Here is a 16,137-nt window from a genome sequence, read left to right as displayed (position 1 = left end):
ATTATCCTCATTTGAACTAGAACTTTATGAAACTAATTTTTCTACATAAATTATTTATCTACATCTCCTAACTTATTTTAAAATTACTGTACAATAAAATTTCTAAACTACTCAACATTTTCAAAACATCTTTTAAACATCTTCAAAAATAATAACATCAAATTATAATTTACTAAAAGCTAGGATTTAACAGAACCTGTATTGACACCACTAAAATGATCAAAATTGATGTCACTATACAAAAAAAGTACAACAATAGTTTTAAATACCATATTCGTATTTAGTCCGACGAAAAGAAGGCGGAAGTTCCTTCCAGCAAACTCTTCAGCGATCAGATATCAACAACAAAGATCCAACCATCAGCAACCATAAAAACAACCCCCCTCGTATCGACATCTGTATCACAAACGACCCGCACCGTAGAGAAGATCAAAGAGCCCGAGACCGAAATGTCTCGATCAGAGACCATTTCCTCCACCCTCGAATCGCACAAAACCGAAACAAAGTCTGAGCAAAAGTTCCACATGAAGCTCGAGCACCAAACCCCATCGGTAGTCGAACCGAAAACGGAAGCAAAGACAACGATCAAAGAAGTAATACGCGAAGAGGTGAGAAGCGAGCCTAAAAGCACGGTGTTCGAGGAGAAGATTGAGAACGAGAACGTAGAGACGTCAAGAATAGCCAAGAAGGACGCGTTAAGCTTCTTCGAGTCGATGACGAGGGAAACGGAAACTGTTCCCAAAGGACCGAAAGAGATGATCAAACTGGTTGACGACGCGGACGGCCACGAAGTGAAGGTTGGAAAACTCACGAAGAACTATGAGAAGTCCACCATGTTCCAGGAGGTGAAGAAACCGGAGCCTAAGCCTCCAGAGATGCATACAACAAAGAAGGCCGTTCATGAAATTTTCACCAAACTGGAGCAGGGAACACCCTCTCGAGGCGTTGACAATAAATTATTCGACTTCCCGTACGAACCTTACAAGCCCACCGTGGAGACCAAGAAGACAGTCATGGAGGAGACCATCACCTCCGGTTCCTCGCTTCAGGGTTCCCTGACGATGTCCAAAATGGAGAGCAAGATGGAGAGCAAGTCCCAAAGCGAGATACTGATGGGAGGCTTCAATCTGGTCCCAGAGCCTCCTCCGGAAATCGGCTACATGCCGAAGCCCGAGGAGGTTAAAAAAAAACGCCCTGACGTGTCTATCAAAGCTAAACAGCTGCAAGAGTCCTTTGACAAGACCCTGTCCCCCATCGATGCCCCGATCGGCGGAGTGAAGATTTTTCCGACACCTTCGCCGAAGATCCCCGAAACACCTAAAGTCGCACCTCCATCGTTTTCCATGCCACCTCCGCCATTCGAACTCGAGAAGAAAGAGGTAGTCGAAGAGGTCTGCGTGAAGAAGGACGTCCACGAGAAGAAGGACCTGCCTATGAGACCGGTGTCCCCCAGCAGGCCTTGGTCCTCGTCCTCGGACGTGGAGACGAGGTCGCACGTGTCCACCGACTTATCGGAGTACAGGTGTCACTCGGCAGCGTCCAGTCACCAGGAGATCCTGAGGGCTTCCTCGCCGAGACCGTCGGCCGACGCGCTGGCCATGGAGAAGTCCTGGGCTAAAAAGTGCGCGGACTCCAGCAGGAAGTCGTGGCCGCCTCAGGAGGAAACCAGGTTCAAACCCGAGTGGCAGGTGCCTGCGGAGGATTACAAGACGTCGAGCAAGGAATTCAAGACCGAAGTCGAGGAGACCGAAGGAGGAATCAAGAAGACCAGCATAGAGACCGCCAGCACGGTCGAGAGACGCTCCTGGAGCAGCAAGCAAGACACCACTGAGAAGATATCCAGACGAGCACCGTCTCCTCCAAAAGGACCTATTATCTACAACGCAGAGACCATCAAGGTGGACCACAAGTTGAACAAGTTCGAGGAGAAGTCTCTGTTCCAGAAGTACTCCAGCGAGTGCGACGTGAAGAAGTCGCAGAAGTCCGAGAAGATAGAGGACTACTCGAGGAAGTGGACCGGTGCCGAGGATTTGAAGGCACCCGGTCTGGTTAGGAGTTTGGAGACACCTAAGAAGCCGATGGCTCCGTTTCCACCTGTTGAACCACTCGTGACTGATCAGATTATTCTGGAGCCGGGTCCTCCACCTGAAATAGGATACATCCCACCAGTGCCGGTGGTCAGAGAGAAGAAGATCGAGCAGATAGAGAAGACACTCGAGGTGTCGCTGGAACATAAACCGGCTAAAATCCCGCCGGGAGCTATCAGAACGATTCCCCCAGTACTTAAGAAGGAGGAACCCCCTGCGTTACCACCGAAGGACGTCCGAATGACCCCACCGCCGATACCTGCGAAGACCCCCATAGAACCACTGGAACCCTTCCCCTTCAAACCATCCCCTACGCCACCCAAAACCCCCAAGGTAGCTCCTCCTCCAACCCCCTCCAAGTTCGTGAAGGGATCGTTCGCTGCGGAGAGCGACTACGAGTCTGACATCGACGGTCATTTGAAAGCAAAATGGCGGCCGTATGAGAGCGACAACGAGGAGCCCCGTTATCGAAGGGTGCAGCCACCAGTGCCCAAGCAACCCAGACCGAGGTCCACGGAGCCCGAGCCTCTTCCTCCATCCAAGTTCGAGGTTCCTCCAGCATCCACGGGTCCGCCGCGGCCGGTGCTCACTAAGGAGCAGGAGAAGACGTACAAGAAGACCACCACGTACAAGAGACAAGAGAAGGAGGTGAAGGAATTACAGCAGAAGTATCAACCGCCGAAGGTGGCGCCTCCACCCGTGGAACTGAAACCCGGCTCTCCTCCGATCTACGTGCAGCCCGCCAAGAGTCCTACGCCTAAGAGTCCACCTATCAAGAAACCAGAGTCTCCGAAGTTCAAGGTGAAGACGTTCCAGCAGGAGAGCGGATACATGGCGGACACCGACGAACCCTTACAGCAGAAGTCCTCGGTTGCCTCATTGTCGAAGAGCTTCGGTAAACAGGAGTCCTCGTCTTCGACGTCCTCGCACATGGAGTCGCGCACTTCGTACTCCGAGAGCCGCTCGGAGTTCTTTGAGAGCAAAAGTTACGAGAGCCGACAACAGCAACAGAAGAAGGAATCGATCGTTTCTGCGCCCACCAGTGTGAAACAACCTCCTCAACGCACCTCCATTGTGGAGAAGAGTTACGCTTCCTCTGCCGTCTCCTCGCCGAGATTCATGTCCGCTAAGGTTCGACGCGTGTGCTCTTTGGTTGCTTGCAGTGACACTAATTGCGTGAGAGCGTTTTTTGGTACTCGTTATATTGCCACTTTTGGGATTTGCAAATCTATGTAGAGAGATTATGAGAAATTTTGACGGAGACTTTGTGTTTTGTGATTTGTTAACAATTCTTAGTTTTTGGTATGTAAATTATAGTTTCAACTTGTGTAAATTATTTGAGTTTGCTATGAAGGCCATTTTAAGAATATTGTGCTACAGGGTGGCAATATAATGAGAGGCTACGGTATTTGTAACAGTTGCGTTTCATTTGTCTTCGCTTGAAGGAGCAACATTTTAGGAACACACTGATGATTTCTGTGTTGATTTTCGTTTGTTTATTAATATTTTATTCTATTTTTAACAGGTTTCGCTTAGGAAGTTCATAATATATTTGATAAAAGTATGATTTATTGCTTTAAACCATGTGAATATTGTGAGTGCATATACTAATTCAACATGAAGTTTGCCTTTTCGTGTTCGTCACTACAGTGTGTCAATACTCAAATCGAGTTTTTCCTAAAATTTCGTTCTTTCTTTCAGGACACAGTTTACACCACGGATCAATCGCAAAAGAAATTCGAGGCACCGAAGAAGATAGTGCCGCCATCTTTGAGTCCTTCCAGATTCGTTAAAGGCGAATTTCGAGAAAGCGACTACGAGAGCGACTATGACGGCAGAATACCACCTCTTTGGAAACCACGGGGCTACGAAAGTGACGATCAAACTTTCAGACCCGTGAAACCTAATCTCACTGGTCCAGGTATTTATGATTCCCTATCTTGCGACTAGTTCCTCAACTTCGAGTATAATCGTTGATAATGTTATACAAATTTTATTTTTATTCGCTGATACATTGTTAATAGAATTTAATTCGTTATTGATTGATTTTCTGTGTATACATAGTTATTTGGGGTGGTTGGTCAGAAATTATTACTTAGCAAATTTTGTATTTTTAAATGAATTTTAAAATTTAATTGAAATTTTATATTTTTAGATGAATTTTAAAATTTAATTGAAATTTTTAAATTTCTACAAATTTAAGATTCTAAAGAACAGATTCTAAAGAGTAACTAGACTTGAAAAAATTCTCAAGAAAAATTTCAAGTACCAGGGAAACATAGTTTTAAAACACGACCTAAATATTTTAAATGAAGAGAAAAATTCGACTTGTAAAAATATAATTCTATGCATATATAAATCTTGAAAAAAACATAACAGACAGTCCCTATAAAATATCCCTTTCAAATGATAATTTCTACCAAATCACAGCAAATAACCTTCAACATGTTACAATAAAAATAGAATAAAAATTCCACTGATAATTTCTTCAAAACATGGTGATGGGAAATCTTTTCTCGTACACAAAAACGCTTTCCAGCATCGATAAAACCGACACATCAATACCGATGTGTATCTGACACGTTTACTTTTTTCAGCTTACAACAAGTAGTCCTACTGGCAAGCTTTCTTCCCTTCTCGTTCTTTACCTCGCAAGACAAGTTCTCCTCTCTTCCCGCTTCGCTTGCTTCTCTCTTTTCTTCTCAGCCACTCGAAGTACGTACGTTGAGTTTCCCCGCTTGTATCTTCCCTTTTCGTATCTCGTGTCTAACCCTCTCATCTTCTGCTCACTGTTTCACCTCCGTTCTAAAAACTCGCGAACCGAAAAGAGTCCACGGCGACGCTCAGCAAAAAAATCGAGAACAGAAAAAAAACGCCCTCTGTCCGCTTTCTTCGTCGATGTCAGTCTCTGACCGAGGCCGGGAACTATTTTCTCCCGATAGGAAAGCCGAAGGTGCGGGAGGAGACGCGAGGCTCGCTGATCGAGGAAGCGTCGAAGAAAGCGAAGACCTTCGAGAAGAAGGAGACCGTGAAGCCGAAGACCGTTCTTCTTCCTGGTTCGCCGCCGGAGATCGCTTACGCTCCTCCTCAGCCGCAGTACTACGAGGCACGATCGGGCATACCGTTCCACAACGCGATCGGCACCGAGACAAAGAAAACGGTCCGCATGGACGAGTCGACGGAGAACAGCAGAAGGATCGTCACCGTCGAGCAAACCAGCCGGGTCATCAAATTCGGCGATCAGAAGTCCGACTACGAGAAGCAGAAGTACAAAGTGCCGACACCGAAGAAGTTCGTCCAAGGTCAATTCAGGGAATCAGACTACGAAAGCGATATTGATACCAGAATCAAACCAAAATGGGCGCCTCCTGAGAGCGATACCGAAGAGCCTAGATACAGAAAGGTCCAACCACCTACCACGAAGAGCGTCAGGTCCTCCAGCGCTCCGGTGAGACAGGAACACGTCGTGTCACCCATGGAGTTCGACACGGGACCACCGGTGCTGAGGAGACAGACTTCCATGTCGCAGATCAGGGACGAGAGCAGGTTCGACTCGCAGGTCAAAAGGCAGGTCTCCAGGCAGGATGAGACACTGAAGCCTGGGTCGCCGCCTGAGTTTGGATACATCTCGAGGAGCGACGTCAAGAAGGCTGCCAATCGTAAGATCACGTTGATGTCTCTTTGCTTACGTGAAGGCGCAGGATTTGGGAGCCGTCGATGAATCTGATAATCTCTGAAATTTAATGATACTTCTTTGTAAAATCTTGATGATACTTCTTTGAAAAATCTTGATGATACTTCTTTGAAAAATATTTACAGAAGTTCAGTAATGTTTAACATATTCACTGTAAATTATACAATATGGTGTTACGGTCTGTTTTTTTTTTTGGACGAAAATTTTGACGAGAATGTCGATACAATTACTTGTACGGATATAAGAAAAACAGAGACTGTAAATAGATCTTAGTTCGGTAAATTAGAAGCTTGTTGATAAGTATAGTAGAATACTGTCTTAACTGCACGCGATCAGTTATGGAGGGAGGTACGAGTTTCAGTAAATAAAAGTACTTCTTTCATTCAGAATAAACATTTATACAAACATTTTACATAAAACTGAATAACTCTTAACTATATAAACCCTAGAACTCACTCAGAGCTAAAAATTTCTCTCTCTTTTCAAATTAAAATATCACTGCTTCTCTTCAAAACAAACTTCTATCAAATATTACAAATTAGAAAAGTAAAATGCAAATTGAACACTAAAATATTTCAAAGCTCATACTCAAACAGCTCATATAAATTTTCACAATTTTTATCAACTTCTAATCTATCAGTTTCATTTCGACAAAAATCGCTGCGCCATCATCGCTCTTCATTCTAACCTCTCTTGCTCTTGCTCAAACGAAGCGAATAATTTGAAAAATATATCGGCTGGCTGTCTCCCGTAACACGAACAAATCTGAAACATCCGCAGACGTCGCGTCGCGTCACATGAGCGACATGACCAGCAGCTTCAGGTCGAAGACCGAAAAGTTCGTGACCGACATCCAATCGGACTTGAAGCAGGGTAAACCGATCCTGAAGCAACCTGTGGATACTCGAGCAGACGACGAACCAAGAACGTACAGAGAAGAGTCCCGCCTCTCGGAACATGGTAATTTCTAATTTTAAAGAGCAAATTCTGCAAGCAAGCTTTATAGAAATAGCCGATAGCTTAATCTCTTGCGAGAGCTATTCCCCAAAAGAGCCTTAGCGAAGGACCAGCAAGAAAACTTTTAAAACCACAGGAACGAAGCAAATCGACCCGGACACCGGACTGATATACTTCAAGTACGACTTCGGCTACGAATTCGGGATCGTGTTGCCCGGCGAAGGGAAGAAGACGGTGAGCAGCACGAACAGGACGATCCAGGGTCAGAGACGAGCCAGCGACATCGAGGTGCCCATCGTCCACGAGTTCACGACGAGAAAGGAGAACGGTTTCGCGAAGAGGAGCACCTCTTCGGGCAGACAGAGCAAACCCACCGGGAAATTTGGAAGCTCGAAAACGGTGAAATGGGAGCCGACGTCGGAGAGCGAGTTCTCGGAATCCGAGGACATCAGGAACGCTAGAAAAAGGCACTCGCAGGGGAACGCGATGACACCACCGAGTCTTGTTATACCTTGTTCACCATCGCCGTCCAGATGGGATCACACGACGCCCAGTCCGCTTTCCTTGAGCCCAAGCTTACCGAGCCTCTCTCCCAGATACAGTAGTGCCACTGGACCACCCAGCAACGTCGATTCCGCAGGTATTCACCTGCTTCGAATGTTTGTCACCTGTGCACGGGTTTTGGTGTCACTTGCAAGTGGTGGTGGGAATTGCAGTTCAGATTTGAGCTTTAGGTATGGGGGTGTTAGGTTGAGGTTTATGGGGGTTAGGAGAAATTGGTGAGTGGAGGGTAGGGTTAGGTGGAGGATTTGGGGGTAGGGTTGTTTGTGGGAGTTTGGGGATTTGAGATCTTGGGTATTGGGAAGGTTGGACATTTGCTTGGGGAGAGGTGGACGTGTGGGAAATTTGGAAGTGGAGATTTGGAGTTTGGGAAATTTGGAAGTGAAGAGTTGGATGTTTGGGGAATTTGGAAGTGGAGATCTGGATGTTTGGGTCATTTGGTAGTTTGGGAGATTTGAAAGATGGGATATTTGGAAATTAGGAAATCTGTGGAATTTGGGAAACTTGGGAATTGGGAAATATGGAATTTGGGAAATTTGGAAGTTGGGAAATTTAGAAGATGGAAAATGTGGAATTTGGGAAATATGAAAACTGAAAAATATGGTAATTGAGAAATGTGGAAATTAGGAAATGTAGAAATTGGGAAATGTGGAAATTAGGAAATGTGGAAATTAGGAAATGTGGAAACTGGGAGATGTGGAAATTGGGAAATGTGGAAATTGGAAAATGTGGAAATTGAGAAATGTAGAAATTAGGAAATGTGGAAATGGGGAAATGGGGAAATGGGGAAATGTGGAAATTGGGAAATGTAGAAATTGGGAAATGTGGAAATTGAGAAATGTAGAAATTGGGAAATGTGGAAATAGGGAAATATGGAAATTGGAAAATGTGGAAATTGGAAAATGTGGAAATTGAGAAATGTAGAAATTGGGAAATGTGGAAATAGGGAAATGTGGAAATTGGGAAATGTGGAAATTGGAAAATGTGGAAATTGGAAAATGTGGAAATTGAGAAATGTAGAAATTAGGAAATGTGGAAATGGGGAAATGTGGAAATTGGGAAATGTAGAAATTGGGAAATGTGGAAATTGAGAAATGTAGAAATTGGGAAATGTGGAAATAGGGAAATATGGAAATTGGAAAATATGGAAATTGGAAAATGTGGAAATTGGAAAATGTGGAAATTGGAAATGTGGAAATTGAGAAATGTAGAAATTGGGAAATGTGGAAATAGGGAAATGTGGAAATTGGAAAATGTGGAAATTGAGAAATGTAGAAATTGAGAAATGTAGAAATTGAGAAATGTAGAAATTGAGAAATGTAGAAATTGGAAAATGTGGAAATTGGGAAATTTGAAACTCAAGAAATTTTAGAATAATTTTGCAGTCTTCCACAAAATTGAGAGTTCCATTGCTACTTGCAAGTTGCTTCGTGCACTCATCTTCGCTTCTGCACGTTTGCCTTCGTCTTTTGGTAATTTTTACAATTTGAATTTCCGAGAGTTGCTCAAAATCCATCATACCTCCACTATGTTCTTCTACAACTTGAATTAAACAATTTTTTGTGATCCAATTATCCAATAATTCTCCTAGAGAAAATTTATTTTCATTGTCAGCCTTGTTTTCAAGCTCATTTGTCAGCCTTGCATTTATTCCAAAAAAAGTGGGGTTTCAAAGAATTTTCTGCGTGCTCCAAGTGTTAAATGCTTCTTTATTGTTGAGAATTTCAAAGCTTGCTTGATGTACTTTTTGCCTTGAGGTCAATTTTGCTTCTTATTCAATTTTGCCTTCTTGCTTCAGTTAGAAGCATGTCAGATGCTGTAACTGTTGAAGTGTTGCCTATTTGTGCTTTATTCTCACCGGTTTTGCCTTTTCGTTGCAACTGTGACACTATCGAATTTCCTTGTCACATTTAATCAATTTTTCAACGAAGAATGCGCTGCTGTTATTCAAGTATTCCTAGATTTGTGTGAGTTAAATCGAGCTGGTTATTCTAGGATCACCGTGGCCAACCACTAACGGAGTTACATCGAGCAAAGAAGTGATTCAGCCTTATCTGGAAATTCTACCGAAAAAGGCTCCTCTTTTCATCACGGTAATATATTAATTTCGTTTAAATATCTTAATTTCATTCTTTTATTCTTAATTTCATTCTTCAATGAATTGTATTTTGCATTTCATTCTTAATTTAATTCTTCAATAAATTGTGTTCTTCATTCCATTCTTCATTTCATTCTTAATTTCATTTTTCAATGAATTGTATTCTTAATTTCATTCTTAATTTCATTCTTTAATGAATTGTATTCTTCATTTCATTCTTAATTTCATTCTTTAATGAATTGTGTTCTTCATTTCATTCTTAATTTTATTCTTCAATAAATTGTATTCTTCATTTCATTCTTAATTTCATTCTTCAATGAAGTGTATTCTTAATTTCATTCTTCAATGAATTGTATTCTTCATTTCATTCTTAATTTTATTCTTCAATAAATTGTATTTTTCATTTCATTCTTAATTTCATTCTTCAATGAATTGTGTTCTTCATTTCATTCTTAATTTTATTCTTCAATAAATTGTGTTCTTCATTTCATTCTTAATTTCATTCTTCAATGAAGTGTATTCTTAATTTCATTCTTCAATGAATTGTATTCTTCATATCATTCTTAATTTCATTCTTCAATGAATTGTATTCTTCATTTCATTCTTAATTTAATTCTTCAATGAAGTGTATTCTTCATTTCATTCTTAATTTCATTCTTCAATGAATTGTATTCTTAATTTCATTCTTAATTTAATTCTTCAATGAATTGTATTCTTAATTTCATTTTTAATTTCATTCTTTAATATTTTATTCTTCATTTTATTCTTCACTTCATTCTTTCATTCTTCAATGTATTGTATCAATTCTTCATATTATACATTGATACTTTCACCAACATATCAAGAGTAGACTCAAACATCAAGATGAATTCAAAGCACATATTACATAATAGTTTCACCAAGATATAATTTAGCTAATTTACAGAAATATTACTATTCTAAATTATAGCCTCTGAGAGACATCGCAGTCGTCAGCGGACAAACAGCGAGATTCGAGTGCATCGTTCAGGCTGAACCTCAGCCTAATATCCTTTGGTCAAAAGATGGCAGGATAATCGAGAACTCAATAAGCTACGAGATCCATTATCGAAACGGAGTTTGTCGTCTTACCATTGTGCGAGCCTTTCCTGGTGTGTATCTATTATATCCATCACTAATTAAGAACAAATTAAATATTTTCAATGTTTTCCATAAATTTTTACTTTAATAAGGTGTACTATATATTTACTTCACGATGTACATTTATGTACAAAGATTGGTTTAAAATATACATTTATTTCTTTATAATATATATTCATATATAAAAATAGTATAATTTTGTACTTTAATAAGGTGTACTATATATTTGTTTCACGATGTATATTTATGTACAAAGATTGCTTTAAAATATACATTTATTTCTTTATAATATATATTCATATATAAAAATAGTATAATTTTGTACTTTAATAAGGTGTACTATATATTTGTTTCACGATGTATATTTATGTATAAAGATTGCTTTAAAATATACATATGTTTGTTTATAATATATATTCATATATAAAAATTGCCTTAAAATATATACTTATTGTTTCTTAGTATGAACAACATATAATATGTGCACATATTGCTTCATAATATACATGTGTGTATTTACATGTAGCAACAGTCAGAATACAGAGGAAGTTCTACCTCAACAATTACACCTTAATATCGTAAACTTGAAATTTACTTTTTCTCAAAGTAAGACGAATTCAATATTTATTCTTCAAGCGAAGTGTATAATTAAACACGAATATTTTTTCCGTTTCAGAGGACGCTGGCACATACGCGTGCACCGCAACGAATAGCTTAGGTTCGACAGTAACTTCTGCCACTTTGCTAGTGCCAGGTAACAGACGATCAGTATACGCGCCTATTTAATTAACGAGCAACAATCAATGTGAAAATCTAATACGAAGGTGGTGGAATACTGAGCCTCTAATTTCGTTCGAGACTCGCTCGATCCTTCCCGAGACCAAAGAAACGTAAATGCAATTTTATTGCTAAAATCAATCAAACTCGGACTCGTGAAATTTTTAACGATCTGCATTTTGCGAAAGGGGCGAGGAGAACCTAGTCACGAAAACTGATCGAATATTAGTGAGAAGAAAATTCACGAAAGCTGGTGGATACGCTTTTTTGTTCCTTTGATCAGCGCGTAGTGAGCTTCCTCGAATGCATTTTCTTTTTTTTTTCTGTCGTTGTTGCCGTGGAACGAAAACGCTTTTTTTTAGTAGGTCGTTTCTATCTTTTTTCATTCTTTCTTTTCTCTTTCTTTCTCGGGTCCTCTTCATTTTCTCGTTGAGCACGCAACTCCTTTCCGTTTTCTCCTTTCTTTTTCCGCCATAGAATCGCGGTTTTTAGTCCGGCCATCTTGAACGCGTTTTAGCCGGCCATCTTGAACGTCAATTTTCAAATCGAGAGCCGTGATTCTTTCCAATGCTAGTCACACGCGAACCACAGAGCTATTTATTCGATTAACGGTGTCCTTTTTGACACTTTCGAAAATAATATATGTTATTGCCTCACGGACGTTTGAATAATATTGCAATACATGGCGAATAAATCGAATTGTTATTGAATATACTTGTCACTCGTTGCAGCAACAATTGATTGGTATAATTGTGTAAATAAACGTGTGCTTCCTCTGCAATATAAAAAAAAAACTTGGGTATCATGGTGTAACGAATTATTTTTCATACCCTTGTCCCTGATCTATTTTCTTCCCTCTTCTGATTGCTCTTTGCCGGTTTTCACGTTGCTGGAGCATCGCTGGTAATGGTGCAGAATGGTAGGTCGTTGCTAATGCAGTGGCGGATGCAGAAGGGGCAGCAAAATTAAACTTTTCAAAATTTATGCAATTTTTAAAACAATTCATGTTGCTGAAAAAATTACTTAGTTTTATAATTATTATAGTATTATAGCAATTTTTTCAAATTACTTATGATAATTTTTTGTTAATTTTAATGGTTTTATCAGTTGTTAATATTAATTTTAAATATACTAGTTTAGCTGTGAAGATCCTAGTTTAACTTAAATTTCATCTTTCAATTATCATAGCTTGTTGATATAAATATTATTAATTTTTGTAACATTTTTCATATTAGTTTAAGTAAAATAAATTATTTAAGTGTACGTACTGTGTTTGTTAATATATTTTACTTTGTTTTATGAATATTTATGTAAATTGTTTGATTCAATTACTGTGGGATGCAAATATTAGTAAATTAATTGTGAACAAGTTTTATGAATTGTATTAAAATATATTTTGCTCGGTTTGAAGACTTCTGGATTCGCCCTGTGCTAATGTAATTGGGTATCAGCATGACGTAGTTATTTTAAATGTGAAATTAACACTATTTGTTATGTTTATAGTTAATTGTAGTTAATATTTTGACGGTTCGATGTTTTGTATGATTTAATTTTGTAAAATTTGCAGCTAAATTTCTGATTTTGTAAATTTATTTTTTAAAATCATCTTTTTATTGACACATTAGTTATTGTATTTTGAATAATAATTTTATAAAGAGAAAGAAATGTTAAGAGTACAAGTTTAGTTGTCAATTTAATATTTTGCAATTTTTATATCTCACAAAAGAATTTTAGAAAATCATCAATCTTCAAATTTCAATTAGTAAAATATATTGTAACAATATTTTCTGTTCTAAATTAATATACATAAAGAAATGTCTAATTTTCAAATTACCAGAGTGTGAAACTAAATCAGAGTAACAAAAATTAATAATTTGCAAGTATTAATTACTGAAATATAAAATTAAATATGATTTCAAATTAAAAATAATATACACAGAAAAATGACTAATATAAATTAATGAATCAATGAAAAGATGCAGTTATGATTCAAAGAAATATTAAAAGAAATTACTACAAATATTAATATTAATTAAAAAAATTAATTTACAACTTTCTTAGTCAAAATTATTGTACCAAAATGAACCGTCAAATTATTAAAATTATTTAATCCATAATTTGTAAATTAATACTGTTGGAATAAATTGTAATAAAACTATGAAGCTTTCGTATAAACTATGAATGTATAATGTTGAGAGAATTAATCTAAAATGAAGCAATGAATCTATCATACTAGACAAGTTCCTATTTTCATGTCACAAATAATTCATTTAGTTCTATTAATAAGTGAAATTCGCTTACAAACTTATTTTCGTTATACATATAATCATGAATGTAACAGTAACAGTATATGTAACGTCATAAATCATCTTTCATAATACTTAATTTATTACCAACCATAACGAATTATGAACTGACAGCAATTTATCCTAACAGTTAATTTATTTGTCTTTTATGCATCAAGAATGCATGGAAAAGTTATATTATATTTTTCGTAGACTTTCTTTTTCACGTAGATGAACGCTATGAGTTAAGATTTATATGTAAATTTTTGTTTTTATTTTTTAGTTGCGAAATTAGGCATTTTTATTTAGTGAATTATAGCTGTGATACATGAAATATTCAAATTTCGAATGTGATTTTAATTGTTTATGGAATTTTTAGAAGTTTTAGAATTTTTGAATTTTTGAATTTTTGAACTTTTAGGACTTTTGGGATTTTTGGGGTTTTGAGAATTTTTGAATATTTGAAATTTTTAGAATTTTTAGAATTTTTAGAATTTTTAGAATTATTAGAATCCTTAGATTTTCTAGAATTTTTAGAATTTTTAGAATTTTTAGAATTTTTAGAATTTTTAGAATTTTTAGAATTTTTAGAATTTTTTGCATTTTTAGAATTTTTAGAATTTTTAGAATTTTTAGAATCCTCAGATTTTCTAGAATTAATGGATTTTAAAAAATTTATAGAATTTATAGAATTAAGTACAGGATTGGCAGAATTTAGAGAATTTACAGACTACAGAATTGAGGACATTTAAATCAAAGTTAATCAAAGTTAAAAATTCAATCTAACTAATCACAAAGAAAATTCAATAAACTATCAATATTTAAAATAATCACACATTACTTCTTACTCCTAATACAAAATAACATCCCAAAAACTTAAATTGACATTTTGGCTAACAGTTCAGTTGCCAGTAACTGATACCACTAACTAAATTTAATCTAAGTCAAAGTAACAGAGTTAAATTTTATTATAAATCACACACATAAAACATAGCAAATTTTGACAAATCCTAAAAACTTAAATTAATCAAATTATTAAAAATTAAAATTTTCAAACTTCTTCACTTTTATATCTCTCACTTAATTTTTTAGTAAATTACATAAAAATATTCGAATATAATTTTCAAAATTCGCGCCTTATTGCACGCCTTATTGCATCCTCCATATTAAAATCTCCGTATCCTCCATATGCGTAAACCTTTTAAAAAAAATCCGAGAATATTTGAACGTACAGAATGAGGTAAGCCAGAAAAATAAGATCGAAATGTTCAATGCCACAATTACGTGTATCAAACGCATTGTTTCACCTTGCTCTTGTTGCAAGAGATTAGTCATATGTACGTATTTCAGGCAGCCACTTATTTCGGGAGAGTAAAAGAAATATGTAGAGCGAAACATCGCTGTTAACATTCGGGGTTACTAACACGAAAACGCGTTTGCATACATCGAGAGGGGATGTTAATTGAGCTTTTCGTTAATCACTCGAGTCGGTGGATGGATCATTTATATTTGGAACGAGGAAATTTAACACCGTGGCGAAAGTTTTATGCAGTTTCTTCGGGACGGTTCTTGAAAATGTTTTACGTAATTGAAGTATTATGAATCCGACGTTGAAATTTAAGAAATTAACGACCCACTTTATTGTAACTTTATTGCATTTTTTTTACGTCACTTGCAACATTTTATGAATGCTTTATATTTTTATATAGATTCTTTCTATTATAATTTTTTTCATATTTTTATCATTCTTTATATTTGTTATATTTTTTATATTTGTCATTATTAATTTAACTATCCACTTTGCTGAAACTTTGTTGCACTTTTTTTTTTCATTCAGTTGCAACATTTTGTGAATCCTACATTTTTATGTACATTCTTTTTATTAGTTTTTGGATATTTGTTATGATATTTTACATTATTATTTCCTATGGTATTTAGAATTTTATTTGGTAATTGATGATCTTGCAATTATTTTCTCAAAGTGAAATAAAATTAATAATAAAATATTTCTACAGTAAATTTCTTTAGAATATACGAATTATACATGAACTATAATTGAATTATAAATTTTGTTATTGATAATAAAATTATTTTGAAAAAACTGAAAAGGTGCAAATGTAAAAATAAAAAAAATCGTAATTTTGTTATTTTAGCAAAGTAATATTAAATTTGTAAGGTTAAAAGAATTAGAAGTTGCATTAATAAAGTTATTTTGAGAAAACTGAACTGTAAATATAAAAATAAAGTAAACTTATAATCTTTTTATTTTAGCAAAGTAATATTAAATGTGTAAGAATTGGAAATTCAGAAATTAAATTAGAGAGAATTAGAAGTAGCATTAAATTAATTGAATGACTAACCAACCTAAAATTAGCCAACAAATATAATGGATATTTAAGGAAACATTTGATTTAATCATCTAATTTTAAAGTTGAGGAAATGAGTCGTTTTTAAAAAGTTAACAATATGTGAATTAAAATTAGAATTGGAACATTGTTGTTCTCTTCTGAGATTCTTCATTTGTTAGTCATAAGTTAAATATTTATCTAAACTTGTGAT

The 16,137-nt window shown here is 36.5% G+C and overlaps 1 protein-coding gene across 13 annotated transcripts in view; it reads left to right on the top strand.

Moving 5' to 3' along the window:
* The window catches only part of LOC105662897 (uncharacterized), a 102,483-nt gene extending 90,388 nt beyond the window's left edge, over positions 1 to 12,095 (top strand). For 7 of the 13 annotated variants that reach the window (XM_076529454.1, XM_076529456.1, XM_076529455.1 and 4 more), the window contains 8 exons: positions 285 to 3,218; positions 3,789 to 4,008; positions 5,030 to 5,746; positions 6,562 to 6,741; positions 6,875 to 7,378; positions 9,295 to 9,392; positions 10,347 to 10,527; positions 11,193 to 12,095. In XM_076529454.1, coding sequence (XP_076385569.1) covers positions 285 to 3,218; positions 3,789 to 4,008; positions 5,030 to 5,746; positions 6,562 to 6,741; positions 6,875 to 7,378; positions 9,295 to 9,392; positions 10,347 to 10,527; positions 11,193 to 11,302 — 4,944 coding nt within the window. In that variant the 3' untranslated portion in view covers positions 11,303 to 12,095. Of the gene's footprint in view, positions 1 to 284; positions 3,219 to 3,788; positions 4,009 to 4,684; positions 5,747 to 6,494; positions 6,743 to 6,874; positions 7,379 to 9,294; positions 9,393 to 10,346; positions 10,528 to 11,192 lie in introns of those variants that run through there. The other 6 variants (XM_076529463.1, XM_076529459.1, XR_013037485.1 and 3 more) reach the window with 6 other exon arrangements.
* Positions 12,096 to 16,137: the final 4,042 nt, after the last annotated feature.

Source organism: Megachile rotundata, chromosome 3 (genome assembly GCF_050947335.1).
Source record: "Megachile rotundata isolate GNS110a chromosome 3, iyMegRotu1, whole genome shotgun sequence".
NCBI lineage: Eukaryota > Metazoa > Arthropoda > Insecta > Hymenoptera > Megachilidae > Megachile > Megachile rotundata.
Note: the sequence above shows the minus strand (reverse complement) of the source record. Positions and strands in the feature narration are given on the sequence as shown.